Source organism: Pseudorasbora parva, chromosome 23, assembly GCF_024679245.1.
Source record: "Pseudorasbora parva isolate DD20220531a chromosome 23, ASM2467924v1, whole genome shotgun sequence".
Taxonomy (NCBI): domain Eukaryota; kingdom Metazoa; phylum Chordata; class Actinopteri; order Cypriniformes; family Gobionidae; genus Pseudorasbora; species Pseudorasbora parva.
In genome coordinates, this window is record NC_090194.1 from 33152346 (window position 1) to 33173295 (window position 20950).

At 38.3% G+C, this 20950-nt stretch overlaps 2 protein-coding genes across 5 annotated transcripts; one reads left to right on the forward strand and one right to left on the reverse strand.

Moving 5' to 3' along the window:
• Nucleotides 1–1024: 1024 nt before the first annotated feature.
• Nucleotides 1025–18627, forward strand: rilpl1 (Rab interacting lysosomal protein-like 1). Of its 4 annotated transcripts, XM_067433083.1 has the most exons (9): nucleotides 1025–1555; nucleotides 3185–3335; nucleotides 4890–5008; nucleotides 6398–6643; nucleotides 7326–7496; nucleotides 8721–8875; nucleotides 9380–9484; nucleotides 14216–14303; nucleotides 16377–16517. In XM_067433083.1, exons 1-9 carry the CDS (start codon nucleotides 1268–1270, stop codon nucleotides 16380–16382), a joined length of 1329 nt encoding a protein of 442 aa, XP_067289184.1. In that variant the 5' UTR covers nucleotides 1025–1267; the 3' UTR covers nucleotides 16383–16517. The 4 variants fall into 4 exon arrangements, with proteins under 4 accessions (XP_067289184.1, XP_067289183.1, XP_067289186.1 ...); XM_067433082.1 differs by lacking the exon at nucleotides 14216–14303 and having other exon boundaries at nucleotides 1028–1555; nucleotides 16377–18627; XM_067433085.1 differs by lacking the exon at nucleotides 7326–7496 and having other exon boundaries at nucleotides 1033–1555.
• Nucleotides 17668–20738, reverse strand: snrnp35 (small nuclear ribonucleoprotein 35 (U11/U12)). The gene is made up of 2 exons (XM_067433086.1): nucleotides 20645–20738; nucleotides 17668–19632 (listed from the first exon to the last, which is right to left on the reverse strand). The coding sequence occupies exons 1-2, from the start codon at nucleotides 20732–20734 to the stop codon at nucleotides 18859–18861; spliced, it is 864 nt and encodes a 287-aa protein (XP_067289187.1). The 5' UTR covers nucleotides 20735–20738; the 3' UTR covers nucleotides 17668–18858.
• Between the last annotated feature and the right edge of the window lie 212 nt (nucleotides 20739–20950).

Below are 20950 nucleotides of genomic sequence, written 5' to 3' on the forward strand. Positions count from 1 at the left end.
AAGTAAAAATACAGAATACTACAAACAATCAACCAACACAGAAAACAGAACAGAAACAGAGCTGATGGTGAACAGAAACAGAGCTGATGGTGAACAGAAACAGAGCTGATGGTGAACAGAAACAGAGCTGATGGTGAACAGAAACAGAGCTGATGGTGAACAGAAAACAGCTGATGGTGGAAGTCTCTGTTAGCTCCGCAGCACACTGTGGTCCACTCCATGTTTAAAATTTCTCCCAGCGGTGTGTCCTGATGACATCGCTGAGGCACGACAGCTGAAGACCAGATGATGGGTCTTCTTCATGATGATTCAAACGATGGGGATCGCCGCAGCACCATGCAGGAGGCAGAACATTCCTCCGGGCACTTCTGTGGACACACCGGGGCCGGCGTAGATGTCGCTCGACGGTCGCAATGCAGGACGGAACAGCGGCGCAGCCGAGAAGCAGAACATCCCAACATCATGCCGGACGCCGACGACGAGAGCCCGGATGACGCTAGCCCGGTGCAAACTTCAGCCACCATGCAGCTTAAGCCCAAGGGAGACCACCAGTGAGCACCCGCGGCGAGAAACATCAAATGTCCTCCAAACCAGAAACCAACCGCAGCAATTCAAACGTAAACATTAGAGAAGCGGTTGAAAACGGCGAAACGACGAACAACGAGTTCTCAGTGGCTGCCAGCAACAGTCCCAATTGTAGCTCTGACTGTTAGACTAGTCACAAACATAAGGAAATAAAATAAAATGTAAATCTAATAGTACATTAACATGATTTGTTGTGGGTGGAGAAGCGGCGAACAGACAACGCCAGCGTCCTCTCCCCCACGTTGCCTAGCAACGATATATATATATGAATTAATTTATATACCCATTATGACTTAGTTTAATATACACCCACATATTATATAATATATATATTTACACACACACACAGTAAAACTTCCCAAGAACTATGGTTAACAGTGAGATATTTTGTAGGTCAGTGTGGCGCTTGACAGTGATTTCACAGCGGCCTCAGCTGCCACTGTTGTGCGCATGTGCAGTAGATGAAGCCGCTCTGAGGAATAAATAAGGGCAGGGAAACCGAACCGCAATGGGACAACTCTTATTTCGGTCCAATTCGGCCTAAAAATATCCCGAAATGGCTTTTATCCTTGACGGGGTGTCATCAGCAAGGTTTTAGAGGGATTTGGGGATCTGTTTAGCTACTGAAAGGGACTGAGAAAGTTTAGAAGGAAACGAACTTCAGGGACGCACAGAGACGGTCATGGAGGATTTCGGATCGGCGCTGGAGAAGAACGTGGCGGATCTGACCGTGATGGACGTGTACGATATCGCCGCTGTGGTGGGCCAGGAGTTCGAGCGCATTATCGATCAGTACGGATGCGAGGCGCTGTCCCGACTCATGCCCAAAGTGGTTCGGGTGCTGGAGATCCTGGAGGTTCTGGTGAGCCGGAACAGCATCAGTCCAGAGACCGAGGAGCTGCGTCTGGAGCTGGACCGGCTCCGACTGGAGCGGATGGATAGACTGGAGAAGGAGAAGAAACATAAAAAGGTGCTTTTATATACTGTACTAGAAAAAACAGATAGATAGATAGATAGATAGATAGATAGATAGATAGATAGATAGATAGATAGATAGATAGATAGATAGATAGATAGATACCCTAATCCTAACACTACACCTACAGTAAGTACATGCAATTAATAAATATCACTCAATAGTTAAATTACACTTACAAGTACACCTTAAAATCATGGGTAATTTTAGTGTCCTTGTTACATGTTACATTTACTTACTATAGCAATAACATTAAATTGTTAATTACTTGCAACTAAACCTCAACCAAACCCTAATCCTACCCTAACCCTACATTAAGTACATGTTAATTCAGTACTTTAATATATAATTACTCTGTAACAATGACACCTTATAATAAAGTGTTACCGGTAATTTATAACATATGTAATTGCTGTTAATGATAATATTAATCATTAACATTATATACTGTTTTCCACTACTTCTGCTACATCACATCCTATGTATTACATTTGGTGGATGAAGTTGTTTCAGAACAAAGCAGCCTGTACATGGGAAATTCTGAGCTCCTGCCTTGAACAGGAAATGATGGAACACAGTCCATCGCCATCATTCGTTGTCACATATGAGACAAATACACAGATCAGTGCCTGTGATAATGCGGTGCTATACTGGGGAACCTTGACGTTTACTATGGTACTGAGATTGCAATAATCATATAGCTATTAAATATTGATTTACAGATTGTGGTGCTTTCAAGAATACCATGTCCATGTAGCATATAAGAATCTCACATAATATAAGAATAGTGAAATACACTATATATGAGCAGACATATGAATTAGGGCTGGATGGCATTTATCGAGTTTGTCCGATATATCAATATATTTGAATAAACTATATAGAATGAGGCTGTTTGTTGGGCAAATGTAAAATAACAATTTAAAGGGGTTAATTAATTGTGGAAGGGATTTTATAAATATTTTTTAATAGGGCTGTGAAATCGATTACACAGTGATTAATCGCAATTTGCAAAGTGTGTGTTTATATTATTATATTTATATATTACATATAAATCTGTGTGTGTCTGTATGTATATATAAACAGTATACAATAATACATTTTACAAATAATTATATTTACACACACATAACACAAACTTTAATCGATTATTCGATTAAATAAATACAGAATTATCTAAATAGAGAAATGTAAAGAAAAATAGAGAGAACAAAAAAACAAGATGTATATAATAATATAATAATAATGATAGATTTTATTTATAATGCACTTTTCATTCTGAAGAATCTCAAAGTGCAACAATGGAAAAGGGAAAAATAACACAAAATTTATCAAATGAATTTTTTTTGGCCATATCTCCCAGCTCTGAATGAAGCTTTTGTCCTTCTGTGAAGATGTTATGCTCCTCCTGCTTTTTGTGTTTTTGCTTATTGTTTCAGACGTTACGTAACTCCAGTGAAGGTCAGTTGTTAAATATACACTCATGTATATTTTATGAGCTGCTTCTGAAATGTGTGTGTGTGTGTGTGTGTGTGTGTGTGTGTGTGTGTGTGTGTGTGTGTGTGTGTGTGTGTGTGTGTGTGTGTGTGTGTGTGTGTGTGTGTGTGTGTGTGTGTGTGAAAGGAGCTAGAATTGGTGGAGGATGTGTGGAGGGGAGAAGCCCAGGATCTGTTGTCCCAGATCGCCCAGCTGCAGGAGGAAAACAAAACGCTGCTCAACAACCTGTCCGTCAAAGAGTGTCCGATGACGGAAGAGGATATACAGAAACAGGAAGGTAGTGCTAAAGCTCTGTGTTCATTCTATATCCCACAATGCACTGCGCTGCACATGACCTTCCATTTCAAATGTGATTAAATACAACCTATTTGATCAGACCTCCAAAACAATATTGTCTCACAAAATTATATTAAAAGCACATGCACTATGTCTATGTAGTTCAAGTATTTCATTTGGAACTTTGCCAGATGCTGTTTTCCCAGCTTGCCTGTACCGGATACAAAGCAAACACACGTGATGATGCCCATAGGAATTCTCACACACATTCTTTCAGCCTTTTAGGAACTGACACAAAATGCTGCACAAAGCGTCCCTTCTCCATGTGACAGAAGACGAGGCAGGCCGCATTACTGCATGGGCAGCACAGAGACTCCACAGTGCCTCTGACACACTCACGTGCCCGATCTGCTGCCGTCAGAACAGTCTCTCTCTCTCTCAGTGCTGCTAGACGAGTCTGATTCAGTGTCAAACGCAGAGCGCAGCTGTTTGGACAAACATTCCAGCGCCACGCGCAACACTGATTTAAACATACAAAGAGCTGTTTGAAGAGAATGCAGGAAATTACTTGTATCATAGGCTCCTTAAAACAATATCCTGGGTTATTTACAGCACCTGTGGCATGTTGGTGATTGCCACAAATATTCTGATAGATAGATAGATAGATAGATAGATAGATAGATAGATAGATAGATAGATAGATAGATAGATAGATAGATAGATAGATAGATAGAAGCATCTGTTAAATGAATCAATGTTAATATAAATATATTTATGTAATGTATATAGTAATATTAAATGTAAAACAAAATTGGGGGGAGGGGGGGGTACAGATTTTAATAAACAACCATGACCCGATACCGATATTTGTAACTTGTTCACTTGTTTGAAATTTTGCCATTAAAGCAGATTACTTTTATGATCATGTCAAAAACACACGCAATAAGGTATTACTAGCTAGCATTATCAAGATGCAATTCTTAAAAATTTTTAGATTGTTAAAATTCACCACCAAGAATTGTGATTTTTAACTGGTGTCTAAAATGTGGTGTCCACACTGGCTGTTTTTGCAAAAACAGTTTAATATATTTATGGCTGGAACTTTGTCTTAGGTCCTCGACCATTGGCAGGAGTGGCAAAAAGTTAGTTTTAGGCTCTATATAATTCAAATTGAATAAGTTGTATTTAACTCTGAATATTCATTTAAGGCTGGCAACACATTATATTTCTAGGTCATGAACAACATGAAGTGTGTCAATGGTTGTGTGTCAGATGCTCTGCACGGACACAGATCTATTTTAAGAGCAGCAACATGGGCACTCAGACAAGAAGTTATTAGCTTACCGTGTCTATCAGACTTCTTGTGTCTTTCCAGTGACCTGGTCCATGCAAAACAAGAACATACCTCTGAAACTTCCTGCAACTAGTGTTCTGATCATAAATGCCTAATATGTTATCGATTAAACATGCATCATATTTTCATATTCCTTGTTCTCAGTTCTCTGTGTAGTAATTGCAAGCATGCGCTGTTTTTTTATTTTATTTGTGATGCCAGGGATGACTGAGAGGGAGCGGCAGGTGATGAAGAAGCTGAAGGAAGTTGTAGATAAACAGCGAGACGAGATCCGCGCCAAAGACCGTGAGCTGACGCTCAAAAACGAGGATGTTGAAGCGGTAAGGAGCTATGTTCGTCCTGAGCAAAACTGGTCACAGCATTGGACAAACAAGACACAAAGATATCCAAGTCTTTGGGACAGATTTACTAAACAGGACAAATCAGCGCAAGAGCGCGATTCCAAAAAAGCGCAGATGGGAGTGGAAAATTCTGCGCGTGATCAACTGACGACACGCAAATTAAAGAACAGACATTTCCATCATGACCAACGCAATCTAGCAGTTAGCATCTGGTTTAAGATATGCTTTTTTTAAAATGGTGAATAATGGCACAAATTGCACCAGTAAATTGACTAGACTCAAACCTTGCATGATTCATTTAAATACTCTCCTCCCATAAATGTTGCGTCTAAAAGGGAAACTCCTACAAATGCAGCAATGCAGTAAGGTCAGCTGCACAAACTGTCCACGCCTTTTCAGCGCTAATTTTTCACTGCATGTCTTTAATAAATCCTGACAGTGGCTTTTTAACACTAAAAGAGGGTTTGCGCTTGTGTAAGCTGTTAGTAAATCTGCAACTTTGTGTCTTTTTGCTAGCCTGACGTGGTCATACTCAATTCTAGTCAGAATATGAGTCTGATCTGCTCCATTGGGCTGTGATTATGGGCCGCATTTCAACCGAACCAGGAAAGATCTCAATTGGATAGACCTACAACCAATCAGAGCAACGAAGCGACGCATTGTAAAATGTCAACAGAGTTCAACTGCACTGTGTTGCCAAGTCTGCGTTTTTTTCTGCGGATTGTTTTCTTTGTCCGTGGGTTGAAGCGACTATTATGTGATATATTGACCCATGAGTGCGAATTTTAGCAGGCAACCTTGCCAAAATAACACACATTTTCCCCCACAAACACCATTTTTTTTCCTGAGAACCCCCCGAGAAGCTATTGTTTAGGGCTAGTAGTTGGCGGGTTTTGTTGTTAAAACTTGGCAACCCGTCTGCACACGCACTGGAATAAACGATCTTTGCTGGTGTTGTAAAAAAATAAAAGATTTGAATGATACACAGAGTACTTACCCAACATGATCATCATTTCTGAGAGAAATAGTGAAGGTGATGCATATACAAACAAGCTCTCCGTTTAGGATTTGAACAAATATAACCCAAGCGCCTTTGATGACGTGATGATTACGTTACTGTTTATCATCTGTCCGTTATCGGCTAAAGCCCGCCCTCATGATTTCATTGGTCCGAACAGTTTCTGTTCGGGGATAATCACTCCTCTATGGAGCAAGGCCAGACCAATCCGCCCGACCTAAAAAATTGTGGGCGGGACTAAGTTCGGCTGGCATCCAGGCTATCTTTTTGCTTGAAAAGTAATCAAATAATGTAACTTCCTGTTTACTTCGAAAGTCATCATATTGTGGATGTTGTTGAATTTCTTTCAGCTCCAGCAGCAGTTGAACCGGCTGATGAAGATCAACCATGACCTGAGGCATAAGATCACGGTGGTGGAGGCCCAGGGTAAAGCCCTGATCGAGCAGAAGGTGGAGCTGGAGGCGTCTGGTCAGGCAAGACAGCAGGAGCTCGGCAACCTGCGACAGGAAGTGGCCCGTCTTCGGGAGCGACTGAAAGAGCAGGGCAAGACCAATGCTGAGACAGAGGAGCCTGTAGGGCCGCCCTCACCTGCACAGGTACATGAATGTAGATGGATGTTGCATCGATTGTGTTGGTTTTATACATACATATTATAAAGCAACTCGTGAAATCTTCTGCTAAGTGGGTTATGAATCGAAATTTTCCATTGCGTCTTTGCTTGATTCCAATGCATTGAGACACTTCAGTGTTCAACTGCAGCATTTCTATTTCTATTTAAAGGAAGTAAGTGTGATCTAATGCACTGTAATGTTCACATGGTGTCCATAATGAGTCAGAATGAAACAACAATGAGTCACAGTCACAGAGGAACCTGAAATCAGTAGACAGATAGATTTGAGGTGCAGCTATTTATTAATTAGGGCTTCCAGGGTTAAATTGTGAACTTTTGGTATTAATTGAATATGATTAATTGAATATGATTAATTGAATATGATTAATTGAATGCAGTTTGCACATATGCTTGCATTTAAACTAATTGTTTATCAGTAAATGATGGTGAAAGAACTATTGCATTTTGCTTAGAAATCAAATTAAATTAGAAATTTAACAACAGAAATGATTTACCCTTATGCAGGAAACATCAAAATTGTGAGACTATGTGTTTTTGTAATTCTGATTTTGTGCCAATTTGTTCAGTTTTTTATTTCAACTATTCACCCGAACAAGCACACCAGATAAAAGGGTTGCAATTTGCAATCCACATGTTTGTAACCACAGTCGACTAGAGCGACCCAGTCCTGGGGTCAGGATTTAGCTTCTGAGCTCCTTGCTGGGGGCCTGGAGATAGAGGAAGGTCCCCTCCATTTCATCCCCTGTGCAGGGGCCCCGGGAGCCCTTACAGATGACAGTGAGGAGGAGAAGGATGACGAAGAGGCTGCGTTTTTATTGGTAACCCTGCAGAGGCAGCTCCTATGGATAGCATGGAGTGTAAACTAACACCTGACCCATATCTGCGACTGTTTGCACGCTAGGACGAGTGTGTGACACTGTAAGAGTAGTCCTCTGATCGCTTCAGTCCCTCACACAGATTCTTTGTGAAGAATATTTTACCTGGCAAAAGTCTAGTTGTTAATGCAATCTGCTTGTGTGTTTGTACTGAATGCAAATCATGAAATCATGTGACTGAATTAAATGTTAACGCAATGGTCATGAGATCATAGTAGATCATAACAGAGAGCTTGTGGTCTACTGTAAAATAAAGCCACCAATCATATAATGTTGTTCATTTACATTTACAATCAGAGTCATCGGTCATAAACTTACAATGGCCATATGATATGAAAACAAAAGGGATGTGGTGTGAAAGACCACATTTTTTTCTTTTTTGCGGACATATTTCCTATTGGAACATGTACCCAACAGCTATTCATTATTTAATTTTGTTTTTTAATTATTATTATTACAAAAGATTTTAATGTTTTTGAAAGAACTCACCAAGGCTGCATTTATTTGATCAAAAAAACAGTAAAAACATTAATATTGTGAAATATTATTACAATTGAAAATCACAGCTTTCTATTTGATTCTAATTTAAAATGTAATTTATTTCTATACATTTTCATCATCATTACATGATCTCCAGTCACATGATCCTTCAGAAATCATTCTAATATGCTCATTTGCTGCTTAAGAAACATAATTAATGTTGGAAACAGTTGTACTGGTTCATATTTTTGTGGAAAGTGTTTTTTCTCAAAGATGTTATGATGAATAGAAAGGTCAACAGAACATTTTTATTTAAAATAGAAATCTTTTATCTTTACTTTTTGATACATTTAATGTGTTTTTGCAGAATCAAAATATTAATTTATTTAAAAAAAAAATCTCACTGACCCCAAACATTTGAACTGTAGGGCATATGTAAAAGTTTATTAATCAGTTAAAAGCCAGCAAACTCTAATTTTGATTTGAAATGGTCTTTAAAATAACGGACTGTGTCTTGTGGTGTTTTTTATACATTAACAGCAGTGAAATCAGGTGATATCTGTGTCTTTTTGAGGATGCTCTGATAATGAAGATGTTTGTGTGTCTCTAGTTTAAACCTCCTCAGCAGTCAGTTGCTCTGTATGAAGACGAGTGTAAGTGACTGTAAGTGTTCCTTTCATCCACCAGGAGGCGCTGTGTGATGATGACATGTCCACTCTAGATCCAAAAGACCCGAACCGCCCGCGATTCACCCTGCAAGAGCTGCGGGACGTCCTGCATGAGCGCAATGAGCTGAAAGCTAAAGTCTTCATGCTGCAGGAGGAAATCGCCTATTACAAAAGGTTAGCCATCTAAATGTGTACAGTTTGGTCAGTCGCATGTATCTGTTTTAAGAAATGTATTTCATATATTCATGAAATATGTTATTAGTTATAGCTTATTACAAATAATGTATATTATATATAGTTTTTATAGTATATATGACTATATGCGTATGTAATGGGGATGCACGATATATTGGCCCCCATAACTGTATCGGACGATATTTGTTATATTTTCGTAATATCCAATAAGGACATTTGGCCGATATATTAAAGCCAATAAAGTGATATAAATAGGCTACATACAATTATAATGAGATTATTGTTATAACTGTGTGCATAGGACATGGCTTTTGTTAGTGAGACTTTTGTTTTTGTAATAAGGCTCTCAAAAATGATCTAAAAATTTGGATTTAGATTTATCGGCCATATCATTTTTAGAATTATCCATATCAGTTAAAATTGTCATATCGGTGCATCCCTAGTATATATAAAATGAATGACCTTTTTTTATCACATTGACAGTGAAGAACAGGAGGAGGAAACAGGGCCGACCTTGCCAGACCCCTCAACCACCTTTCGGCCAAGCTCTCGCTCCAACTTTCAGCCCGAGTCAGGGATAAAACGACTGTGCGTACTGCTAAAAGAGCCAAACACCTACACACACTTGCACATACATATATTGCAAATATATTTAATCCTTTAAATCAGCCTCATTTTGGGTTTGTGTTGGGAGCGCACATATAAGGCCCAGAAAAGTTGCTTAGGTTTTTAGCGTAGGAACAGAGCTAATGTTATGAGCATTGAGGCTAATGATTTAGAAATGTTACGTTGAAGTTTAAATGAAGTTTATGCATTTCTTTATTTATATAGCTCTTTTTACAATACACATGGTTTCAAAGCAGCTTTACAGAAAATCTTGATGTTAATGTTTATAATATTTTGATATCTTCATGCCTTGGTTGCATTTAACAGATTAGAGCTGGGTGATAATATAGTTTTGCAATGACACAAGCAATCAAGCTGTTGATATATGCTATATAGTACAGTATATATCACCCTATGTGAGTGTACTGCATGTCTGCAGATAAAGTTGGACATACTTATGCATCCAACTTTTTAAGAAGACCTGGGCCCTCATTTATCAACAGTGCGTAGAAAAGGTTCTATATTTCGTCGTACGACTGAAATTTAGAATGTGTGTAAGTACACGAAAATCCGTATTTATCAAACGTGCGTACACAGTTCTTACGCACATGAGTAAGCAATCATTGTTGATAAATACCACATGTGCGTAAGTGCCATGCTCGTTCACATTCATGGTCATTAGCATTCGGAAACGCCTCCAATTAACCATATATGGTGACAACACTTCCCTTTAAAAATTACGTGATTGTGTTTTTTCCTCACTGCAATAATGGCAAAGAGAGCAAAGAAGAGGAACTTCACAAACACAGAATTAGAGATACTTGTAAATGAAGTTGAATCCAACCAACAGATATTGTTTAGTTCATTCACTGCAGGAGGAATGACAAATAAAACAAAAAATGCTGCATGGGAGAATGTCACCAATGCAGTTAATTCCGTTGGGTCTGAGGAGAGAACTGTCCCAGAAATAAAAAAAAAATGGTTTGATATTAAAGTATTGGCTAAAAAACGTGTCACAGCACACAGACGAGAAATGTCCGCAACTGGAGGAGGACAGACAACAACGGAACTTTCCCCATTGGACAACCGCATAGCCTGCATCATCGGAGACACGGCTCTGTCCGGGATTACTAAGGACGGTGACACTGATGCTCTTGCGACAGAACAAACCGGGCCATCTAACACCCAAAGTGAAGGTAAAATAAACCAACTGGAATAGGATATTGTGTTTGCATACATTTTATTTCAATTTGTAAACTTTTAATGAAATCATTCATAGGATAAACTCAATTAAATTAATGTGAACATTTGTTTCCTTAATAGCGACACCCGTTGCTTGAGGAGCCGGGCCCATCCATTGCCCCTTCCATGCGCCGTGCGCCAAGAGTGCTGAGTGAGGCGGTGCTACAAAATCAAGAGGAAACAACAAAATCCATTAATGACCTAAAGGATCAACTGAGCAACATAACGAATGTATTGATTCAAATCAACGAGTCTCTGAAACAGATTGCCTCTTGCGCAAATACAATTGCTAATAAACCATAAACCGCTGACTAATGTGATTTCAGTTATTTGTTTCCACGAAGCTGCAAAACACAAAATGAAATCGCTGTAATGTTTCTGCACTTGACCAATGGCCAGACTTACCTAAAATGTCTGTATGATCCTCTGTCTTGTCTGAATGCCAGCGGCATTAGGAGGTGGCAGGGGCACTGCATCGGGCATAGGGCCGTCTGGTCTTGGGGGTTCCTGCAGAGGGATGCCCTGGCTGATGGCCAAGTTGTGTAGCACACTGCAAGCCATGATGATTTTGCATGCTTTTTCTGGCTGATACTGCAGTGTCCCTCCCGTGCTTGACAGACACAGCCATCGTCCTTTCAGCAGGCCTATTGCGCGCTCAACTGTGCTCCTTGAGCGCGCATGGGCACGGTTGTACGTCTGTTCCTGCTCGGTCCTCGGGTTGGTTAGGGGGGTCATTAGCCATGGCTTTAGCGGGTAACCTTGATCACCTAATGATGAAATAGTTTTAAGTAATTGTACATAGCCCTACAATAGCATTTTAAACATGTTGTAGCCTTAAATTCACCAATGAGCCAGCCATCCTCAACAGCGCCTTCTTGGAGACGCACACCCACAGAGCTATTCTGCAGAACGAACGAGTCGTGTGTTCCCCCAGGCCACCGCGCAACGACGTTTAATAACAACAAATTTGCATCACAAATTATTTGCACGTTAACAGAATGAAACCCTTTTCTATTTACATAATTAAATTCGTTGGTTGATGGTGCTTTTATGGCGATGTGGGTGCAGTCTATAGCTCCAATTATGTTTGGGAATCTAGCAATGGCATGAAAGTCCCGTTTTATTGCGGCTTGTTGAGGATTTCGATAAGGGAACTGGATGTAGGTTGGGGCCAAGGAAATAATTGCATCCAACACTGCCGGCATGATCCTACTCACTGATGGCTGGGATATACCACATATGTCTCCAACCTCACGCTGAAATGTGCCAGTAGCTAAAAATCCAAGGGTGGACAGGAGTTGGATGTGCACGGGAATGGCTTTCGTGCGATTTGTTTCTCTCTCCAACACTGGTCCTAAATCACGACACAAATCCAGCAGTACATTTTTGGGAAAGCGGTACCTACTTAGAAGCCACTCTGTGCTCTCGCCAAGCAGATCAGCGCGATCTTGGAAAACGCGCTCTCTGCGGAGCGCATTGTTTGCCAAGTCTTCCAATAACGCAAGATAAGCCATTGCACTGAGACAAATATATTTCACATCTGTCTTTTAAAGGGTTTGACACCAATTAAGCATTGTGTTTAAAACTAGACAAATTATAAATTGAGTGTTTTAAAGGAAACTCAGGACATATGTGGATTGCTTAATGCTTACTGTGACACTCTTAAATGCTTTTTATGTGTAGTGTCGCTATTCTACCACTAGATTATCTGCGTAAGCATGCTCAGAGGTGTGCTTATATTTACACACATTTCTACGTATAAGTACAAGTTGGTAAATCCCACACTTTGCGTGAAACTGTTCTTACGCACTCACTACGCACAGAACTGTGCGTACGCACCCTTGATAAATGAGGGCCCTGGGTGATAGTTACATTTTGCGAGGAAATAAATTATCAAGCAGTTGAGATTTGCTATACAGTATAAATCGCTTTATAAGAGTGTACTATATGTATGAGACTAAAGTGTGATCTAAAGCGAGATTGAATATAATATACACTATATTGCCAAAAGTATTAGGACACCCCTCCAAAAACATTGAATTCCGGTGTTCCAATCACTTCCACGGTCACAGGTGTATAAACTCAAGCAAAGAGTCGGTTGCAGTGGTGTAAAGCAAGCCGCTACTGGACTCTAGAGCAGTGGAGACGTGTCCTCTGGAGTGACCAATCACGCTTCTCTGTCTGGCAGTCAGGTGGACGAGTCTGGGTTTGGCGGTTGCCAGGAAAACGGTACTTGCCTGACTGCATTGTGCCAAGTGTTAAGTTTGGTGGAGGGGGGGTTATGATGTGGGGTTGTTTTTCAGGGGTTTGGGCTTGGCCTCTTAGTTCCAGTGAAAGGAACTCTTAATGCTTCAGCATACCAAGACATTTGAACAATTATTAAATCCCATGGATTAAGAGTGGGATGTCATGTGCATGTAAATGCAGGCGTCCCAAAACTTTTGGCAATATAGTGTATATCGAACTTTACATATAGAAGTGTGCAATAATACAAAGCAAATATTCAAAGTAATTTGCATTGCAATCCAAGTATGCATTTAATCAGTTCATGCAGTCCTTGGGAATTAAACCCATGACATGCTGTTTGAGCTAAATGAACAATAGACCATTAAAAAGCAGTTACACATTCACTAACCTGCAGGCTGACAGACACATTCAGAGTTTTATGACATGATATGACACATGTTGGCATCCATGTACCCTTGTTTTACTAAAATCTTAAGGCATGATCATCATTAATGCTGCCATATGCATCTGAGGCCCTGTTTACACCTGGTATTAAGATGAGTTTTAGTCGATCGGATCTGTAGATGAGGAAGATACATTCCCATTTACACCTGCTGTTTTTAATCCATCTCTTTTAAACCACTTCTGTCCTGATTTCTTTGAAGGGAAGGGTCTATGGACAGGTGAATGTATGGGCTTTTTTAGATCTTTCCATCTAATGGACAAAATAAGCTCACGCAATTGACAAATGAACGAGCCGGAGATGATGGAATAACAGCTTTTGTTTCTGCTCTAATGTGTGTTAGAAATCAGGAATGGTGATTCATTGTGCTTGGTATGCTTTTCCTGTTCAAACCAAACGTAGGTCTTCATAAGCGCGTCCCATAAGGTTTACGCATCGGGTCAGTAGACGGAGAGTAGGCGGTCTTTTGTGGCTGTTTGAACTCATTCAACCACATGCGCGTTTACACCACGAAAGCAATCCGGTCGATGCTTTTTTGTCAACCTCTAGGAGTGGCGATAGTGGACAAGCTCAAAACGTTTTAGACCCGTTCACTTCTGTATTTAGCGTCGTCCACTTGTGATCTGATCGATCGAAACGCATATTAATACCAGATGTAAACAGAGCCTAAATTCCTGAAGACTCAGCTGTAGGAGAATGTCTTCAGAAACAGGACAGTACAGGTGGTTTTGGGTGTATCTTCTCTTTACTCAACTCTCCATATCTGTGCCTCTTTGTAACAGGATTTTCACAGCCATTATGCCGATGGTGGCGGCTGGGTTGATTCCAGATGACCCCACTTTACAGCCAATCAGACGACTTATTTCCCTTGTACGACCTTTTGGTGGTTCACCTTTGTGTTCTTTGCTGTTTTAACACTTTTATCCTCCCTGCATGTGATGGAGCTGCATGGCCCCCTCATCTCACCCCCCTCATTAGAGCCACTGATCGTATCGAGCACATTCTGATTGGCTGATTGTGGGGCTATCTGTGCGACTAATTAGCAGGAGGATCGTTAGAATCAGCCAGTCAGAATTAAACTCCCGCTCACTCCTCTAACACCCGTGCTGCGCTGTAACCAATTATATAACATCGTGTCACTACATTGTGCCAACTAAAAGAGTGCTTTATAGATGCAGAGGGAGATTGAACGCTTGATTGTCACTGCTTGTATGAGCTGAAATATCAAGTGTACAAACACACAGCAAACTAAATATTTAGCGTTTGTGAGATGCTTTCTGTATATCTTTATATCTAGAAAGACTTAGGTGATACAGTAGGGATACGGTTATGGTAGTGTAATACATGTCTAGTAAGATATTATATTTGTGTAAATGGGGGGAGGAAAATGGTTTTGGAAACATTACTATTTTTAATGACAACAAGTGTCAAGTCTCTTCTGCTCATCAAGGCTGCATTTATTTGTCAAAAATACAGAAAAACTATTGTGAAATATTATTACAATTTTAATTAATAGTTTTCTATTTTAATATACTTTAAAATATAATTTATTCCTGTGATCAAAGCTGAATTTTCAGCATCATTACTCAGAAATAATTTTAATATGAGGATTTTATTATCAATGTTGGAAACAGTTGTGCTGCTTAATATTTGTCACCCTGAAACCCAAAACCAGTCATAAGGGTAACATTTTTCATCCGAAAGCTGAATAAATAAGCTTCCCATTGATATATAGCTTGTTATGATAGGATACCATTTACTAAAATACAACTATTTAAAGAAACTCTGGAATCTGAGGGTGCAAAAAAATCTAAATATTGACAAAAATCACCTTTAAAGTTGTCCAAATTAAGTCCTTAGCAATGGATAATACTACTACTATTTTTTTTAAAATATATTATTACAGTAAGTTAGTTATATCTTAAAATACTTTATCTAGATACTTTTTTCAGGTTTCTTTGATGAATAAAACGTTTTAAAAAAAGCATTTATTTAAAATAAAAATCATTTGTATAATATACACTACCATTCAAAAGTTTGGGGTCAGCAATTTATTTATTTATATTTAAAAGAAATGAATACTTTTATTTTGCAAAGAATTGATAAAAAAAGTGATAGTAAAGATTATTATTATTATAAAACATTTGTATTTTGAATAAATATTGTTCTTTTAAACGTTTTATTAGTCAATGAATGTTAAAATAATTATCACAGTTTCCAACACTGACAATAAATCCTCATATTAGAATGATTTCTGAAGGATCATGTGACACTGAAGATTGGAGTAATGATTCAGAAAATTCAGCTTTGATCACAGGAATAAATTACATTTTAAAGTATATTAAAATAGAAAACTATTATTTTAAATGGTAATAATGTTTCACAAAATTACTGTTTTTTTTCTGTATTTTTGATCAAATAAATGTAGGCTTTATGAGAAAATAGACTTGTTTCAAACACATTAAAAATAGTAATGTTTCCAAACCTTCAGGTCATTTTTATACAATTTGTCAAAAAGATGAAAACCTATATATAGATTTTACACTAAGTACATTGTTAAATGTAATTATTTTATTAATGCTGATTTAACTTTATTCATGATGCTTTCATTTTAGAAAAGCATACATTTACAGACTTTTTTTGCATTAGAGTAATGAGCAGTTGAGTAGCAAATTGTCTATTCATGACAATTTGCTACTCAAATGCTCATTACTCTAATGCAATTTTTTTTTTTAAACTTTTCTTGTTTTAAAAAAATGTATTTTACTTTGTGCAATATAACCTATAAAATGGCTGTGCACAGTTGACAATAATATATAATTAACAGCCCAACAACACCTAAATGTATATGAAATAATCTAGTTCATTAATCATAGTTTATGGAAAAAAATCTTGCATGGCATTGCAAACAAATTGTGCTGATGTCTTGTCTTCCGTTCACAGGTTTAGCTTCTTTTCCCGGGACAAAACCCGCGGCTCGCAGAGGAGGATGCCGCAGATGGGTGACGGCTTCGGCTCGTGGGCGGGGAAAGATGAGGTGTACACAGAACAGGCCCAGGAGGCATTACAGCACATGTAACGAACACAACGCTCCACTAACCGCTAACCTGCACCATGTGACCGTATGCCACGTTTGTGCTCCCTTTCATGGTCAACTTTCACAGCACAGAGTCTGCAAGCAGACGAGACAAGAGCTCAAAGGGAACACGGAGGACGGGCCGTTTAGAGTTACAGATAGATTGTGGCCCTTACCTTCACCCAAAGATATTGTGAGGGAGTTTTATGTGCCTATTTTGTTAGATAGTTAGACATTTTATTGCTATTGCAAATGACAAGTTACTGTAAGCAGATGACACGGAAGAATAGAAGATTTTAGACAGTATTCTGATGATGTTTAAAGAGAAGATGCCTTTATTAGATAAGATGCATATCTATTTTTTAATTCAAATTGAATTATGAACGAGACACAAGGGCAAGTTACCATGAATATGCACTTGGCTGAAGGAATTTTTTTTTTTTTAATTTATGGTAGCTATGCCCAAGCCAGAGATAGTCTGAAAAAGATGGTGGCATTAATTATGAAACATATTTAAAACTTTTTTTGAAATTGCACAGTAGCCTGATTCTTTTGGCACACTGAAATGACAGAGAATGTAAAGGAATATCTGATGTTCAAAACTTCTTTTGACATTCTCCATGGCATGCTGTAGATTATCACAGAGAATCATTTTGACTAGTCCTTCAGTTTGTGACAACAGATGTTGTATTTACAGTAATACAGTCATTTAAAGGCAAAACTTTAAATTAATTTAAATTATGTTTTGTGGGAAGAGCTTACTTTACTATTATGCTCACCAAGGCTGCATTTACAGAACTTGATCAAAAATAAATTAAAATAGTAATATTATTATTGCAGTTTAAAATAAATATTTTCCATTTGAATTTATTCCTATGATCAAAGCTGAATTTTCATCATTACTCCAGTCTTCATTGTCACATGATCCTTCAGAAATCATCTAATATGATGAAGAAACCTCTCTGGTTATTAGTGTATTATTATTATTATAAAGTTCAAAAAACAACATTTAATTAAAATATAATTTTTTTGTTACATTTTAAAAGTCTTTACTGTCACTTTTGATCAACGTAATGCATCCTTGCTGGATAATGTTTTTTAGAAAGGCACACTGATCATAAACTTTTGAACTGTAGAGTATGACAGTGATTTTATTACACATTTATAATGTGCCTACATTTTCAAAACACTGTGTAGTTTACCTAGGGCTGCATAATTATGACAAAAATCATAATTGTCGATTATTCCCTTGAAATTGTAATTACGATTATCACAATTTACATTGAATTATGTTTTGAACAGCTTTATACCATTATTTGAAGCAACTGTATGTTATATTTTTATATGAAAATTTAAAACTAAAAACATTCTTCCTGAATTTTTTGTATTGCTTTTCCATAGCATTAAGCCTCAAATGTCAAATATACATTGGTTTGAATTCTTTTTTTAAATAAGTTAAGTCAAAATATGCATGGTATAATGTCATACTAAAACTAAAATCACAACTATGGAAAAAACCCTTAACCTGTAAAAAAGAAGAAGAACGTAAGTGGACTTTTTTCTTCTTCTAGTTGCACCTTTGAACGATTATGTAATTGTGGCATCTGTAATTTTATGAACTGAGGAGCAAATCGAACGTATTTTCTGTGGTAACTGACATGTCATAGTTTCCATCGGTTCTGTGTTCAAGAACCAGGATAATCTCTTTAAACCCTGGAATCATGACACAAAGCTGTGTGCCCCATTAATTGTTTCTGCAGCACATTAAAGCAGAACAATATTAATAATTCATAGTTTCCTGGCATCTGGCTTAAGTATCTATCACACGGACAAACGTCATTCACCAGCGGTTTTGCATTGCTTGAATGGTGCTTTCACTGGCAATACTAGAAGTGTTTAGAGAAAGCATGGAAATGCGTGACTATGGTAAAGTGTGTGTTGATAAAGGCAGCTTTGTGAGCACGAAATTCATGCCCGTGGGCCTTAATTCAGCTAGTACGCCACACGTGATGGCAAACTCCAGAACTGAGAATGATATCCAGCAACAACTGGATCAAATGTATCATGAAGGATTATGCATAACTCATCTCATTGTGTATTAAACTATTTTATACCATGTCTTGTCAGAAATGGCTGCTCTTCATTTCACTTCTTGATAGTCATTGAAACTTTATTTGTAGGACAAATGAGTTGGTACAAATCCAACTAATTAAATAAAAATTTAAAGGGATACTTCACCCCAATTTATGTCATTCCTTTCTGTATCAGTAACTAATGGCAGTTTTTTTTTACATTAGAGGGGGAAAACAGTCTAGACTAAGAAAATAAATTCTTGAATGTAAGCAAAGTTTATTCTCGTTCTCTGAAAGAGTCTCTGTGTCGCCGGTCTTCCTTTCTGTTGGAGTCTTTCTCTCGGCTTCTGTCCCGGTCATGTTTACAGTCCCTTTTCTCTTTGTAGTAACCTCTATCATTCCGATCATTCCCTCTATCCCAGTCGTTTTTCCTCTCCCGCCATCGTCCCTGTTCCCTATCTTGCTCTTGGTCTCTTTGCCTTTCCTCCCTCCCGCTTGAAGGATCCCATCTATCTGCTGATCGGTTCTGAGGCATCATGGATGTCAGATTGATGGGCTTCCGGAAAGGTCTGTCCCTGCCTCCGAACCTCAGCTGACCGGATTCCTTCTTGCCGCCTTGGCCTCCTCCGAGTCGGCGTGGAATCCATCCCTGGAGCGTGCGCTCTTGCTCAAAGTCCACAAAGAGCTCGTACTGGTCCACGACCAGCTTGTTGGCGTCTCTCCAGGCTCTCTTCACCGAACGCTCCTCCTTGTACTCGATGAAAGCGTAACGCTTGGAGAAACCCGTCACAATGTCTCGGACCAGACGCACCCTGCGGATGTCTCCAAATTTGGAGAAGACTTCTTGGAGCTTGTCCTCAGTCGTCTGTGGATTCAGGCGTGCCACAAAAAGCGTGAGGTGAGGGTCACCGATCACACCCTTGTTAGGCTGGTAGCGGGCCAGCATGCCCCTCCACACGGCTCTGTCATGGGGTTCCACATCCGTGCCATCGATACTGCCCGCTTTGAGGGGGTCGTAAACCTTCGCCACAGGACTCCACTCGCTCATCATCTGACGGTAGAGTTTGAGAACAATTTATGCAATAAGTAACGCAAAATTAAATTCTTACAGAAATGGTTCACTCAAAAAAATTAGGAATTCTGTCATTATTTATTGATGTGAAACGTAAATTTCTTAACATTCTTTGCAGACATATGCACTGGAGTCATGTGCACTAATTTTATGGTGTTATGTAGAGCCTGAAAGCCTTTGGTAACTATGAACTGGATGGAAAACCTCTAATGTGTTCAATGCAAATAACGCACACCGATATTGGAACGACATGAGGGTGAGTAAATAATGAACATTTTTACGTGACTTATTACTTTCAATCATAACATGGGGTCCAAAGACAACACGAGCAAAAACATTTTAATTTGAGATTGCAGTATTTGGTTTCTTATTTTCATTCGAGCTGACATGAATAAAGCCTGATCTGATGCAGTGTTTTATTATAATTATTATTTATAAACTATTATAGTTAGTTGGCGTTTATAGTTGAATTGTCTTTTATTTTTATATATTTTAATTTTTTTAATAATTGTGATTTTGCCATTTGTGTTAGTTTAAAAAATATATATTTATATTTACTATTTAATGTTATACTATTTCATATTTCAGTTTTCATTTATTTCCTTAAACTTTAACATATTTCAGTTAGTTGTCAAAGCTTTAACGTTACTTCAATTAACAAAAAATGTTTTAATAGTTTAAGTTAATAATAACCCAGCATGGTTTAAAAATTATCAGTAGAAACAAGAACTATAAAACTATGACTTTGTTATCTATTTAGACGATTCACTAGGTTTTATTTAAGATTATGTTTTTTGTTATTATCCAGTCATTTTAAACCGAATCTGAGCACACACGATGATGTGCTGTACAACAAGCGTTTAAATCAGTCATATATTTTTGAATTCACTAACACTGTATATACTATTGATGTTTAACGTTTTGTAATTCTGAATAATGTCATACAGAACATAATTTCCTCAGAACAATAAAATAAAGCATCAAAACAAACCTTGCGGGTGCGCCGTCTTAAACTCTCCGTGTGGAAATTTCGGCTGTGCTGTTCGACGGGCCGGGCCCTGTCGCTGACGTCACCGGACATGGCCTTAAAGGGATAGTTCACCCAAAATTGAAAATTGTCATCGTTTACTTCTTTATTTTAAAGAATGTTGGTAACCAAACCATAGTATTTTTTTCATCTTACTGTAAGGTCAATGGCTACCGTCAACTGTTTGTTACTGACATTATTTTTAAAATAACTTCCTTTGTGGTTATCAGAAATGTTTTAACCTTTAAGAAAACATTTTATTAAAATGTT

What these genes read in the sequence shown, in the direction of transcription:
- snrnp35 (XM_067433086.1), bottom strand. Translation starts at nt 20,734, where the DNA reads ATGTCCGGTGACGTCAGCGACAGGGCCCGGCCCGTCGAACAGCACAGC. An exon ending in TAAGACGGCGCACCCGCAAG is followed by an intron (nt 19,633 to 20,644) that starts GTTTGTTTTGAT and finishes CTCTACCGTCAG; the next exon opens with ATGATGAGCGAGTGGAGTCC.
- rilpl1 (XM_067433082.1), top strand. Translation starts at nt 1,268, where the DNA reads ATGGAGGATTTCGGATCGGCGCTGGAGAAGAACGTGGCGGATCTGACC. An exon ending in GGCCGCCCTCACCTGCACAG is followed by an intron (nt 6,644 to 7,325) that starts GTACATGAATGT and finishes TTGTAACCACAG; the next exon opens with TCGACTAGAGCGACCCAGTC. An exon ending in GAAATCGCCTATTACAAAAG is followed by an intron (nt 8,876 to 9,379) that starts GTTAGCCATCTA and finishes TCACATTGACAG; the next exon opens with TGAAGAACAGGAGGAGGAAA.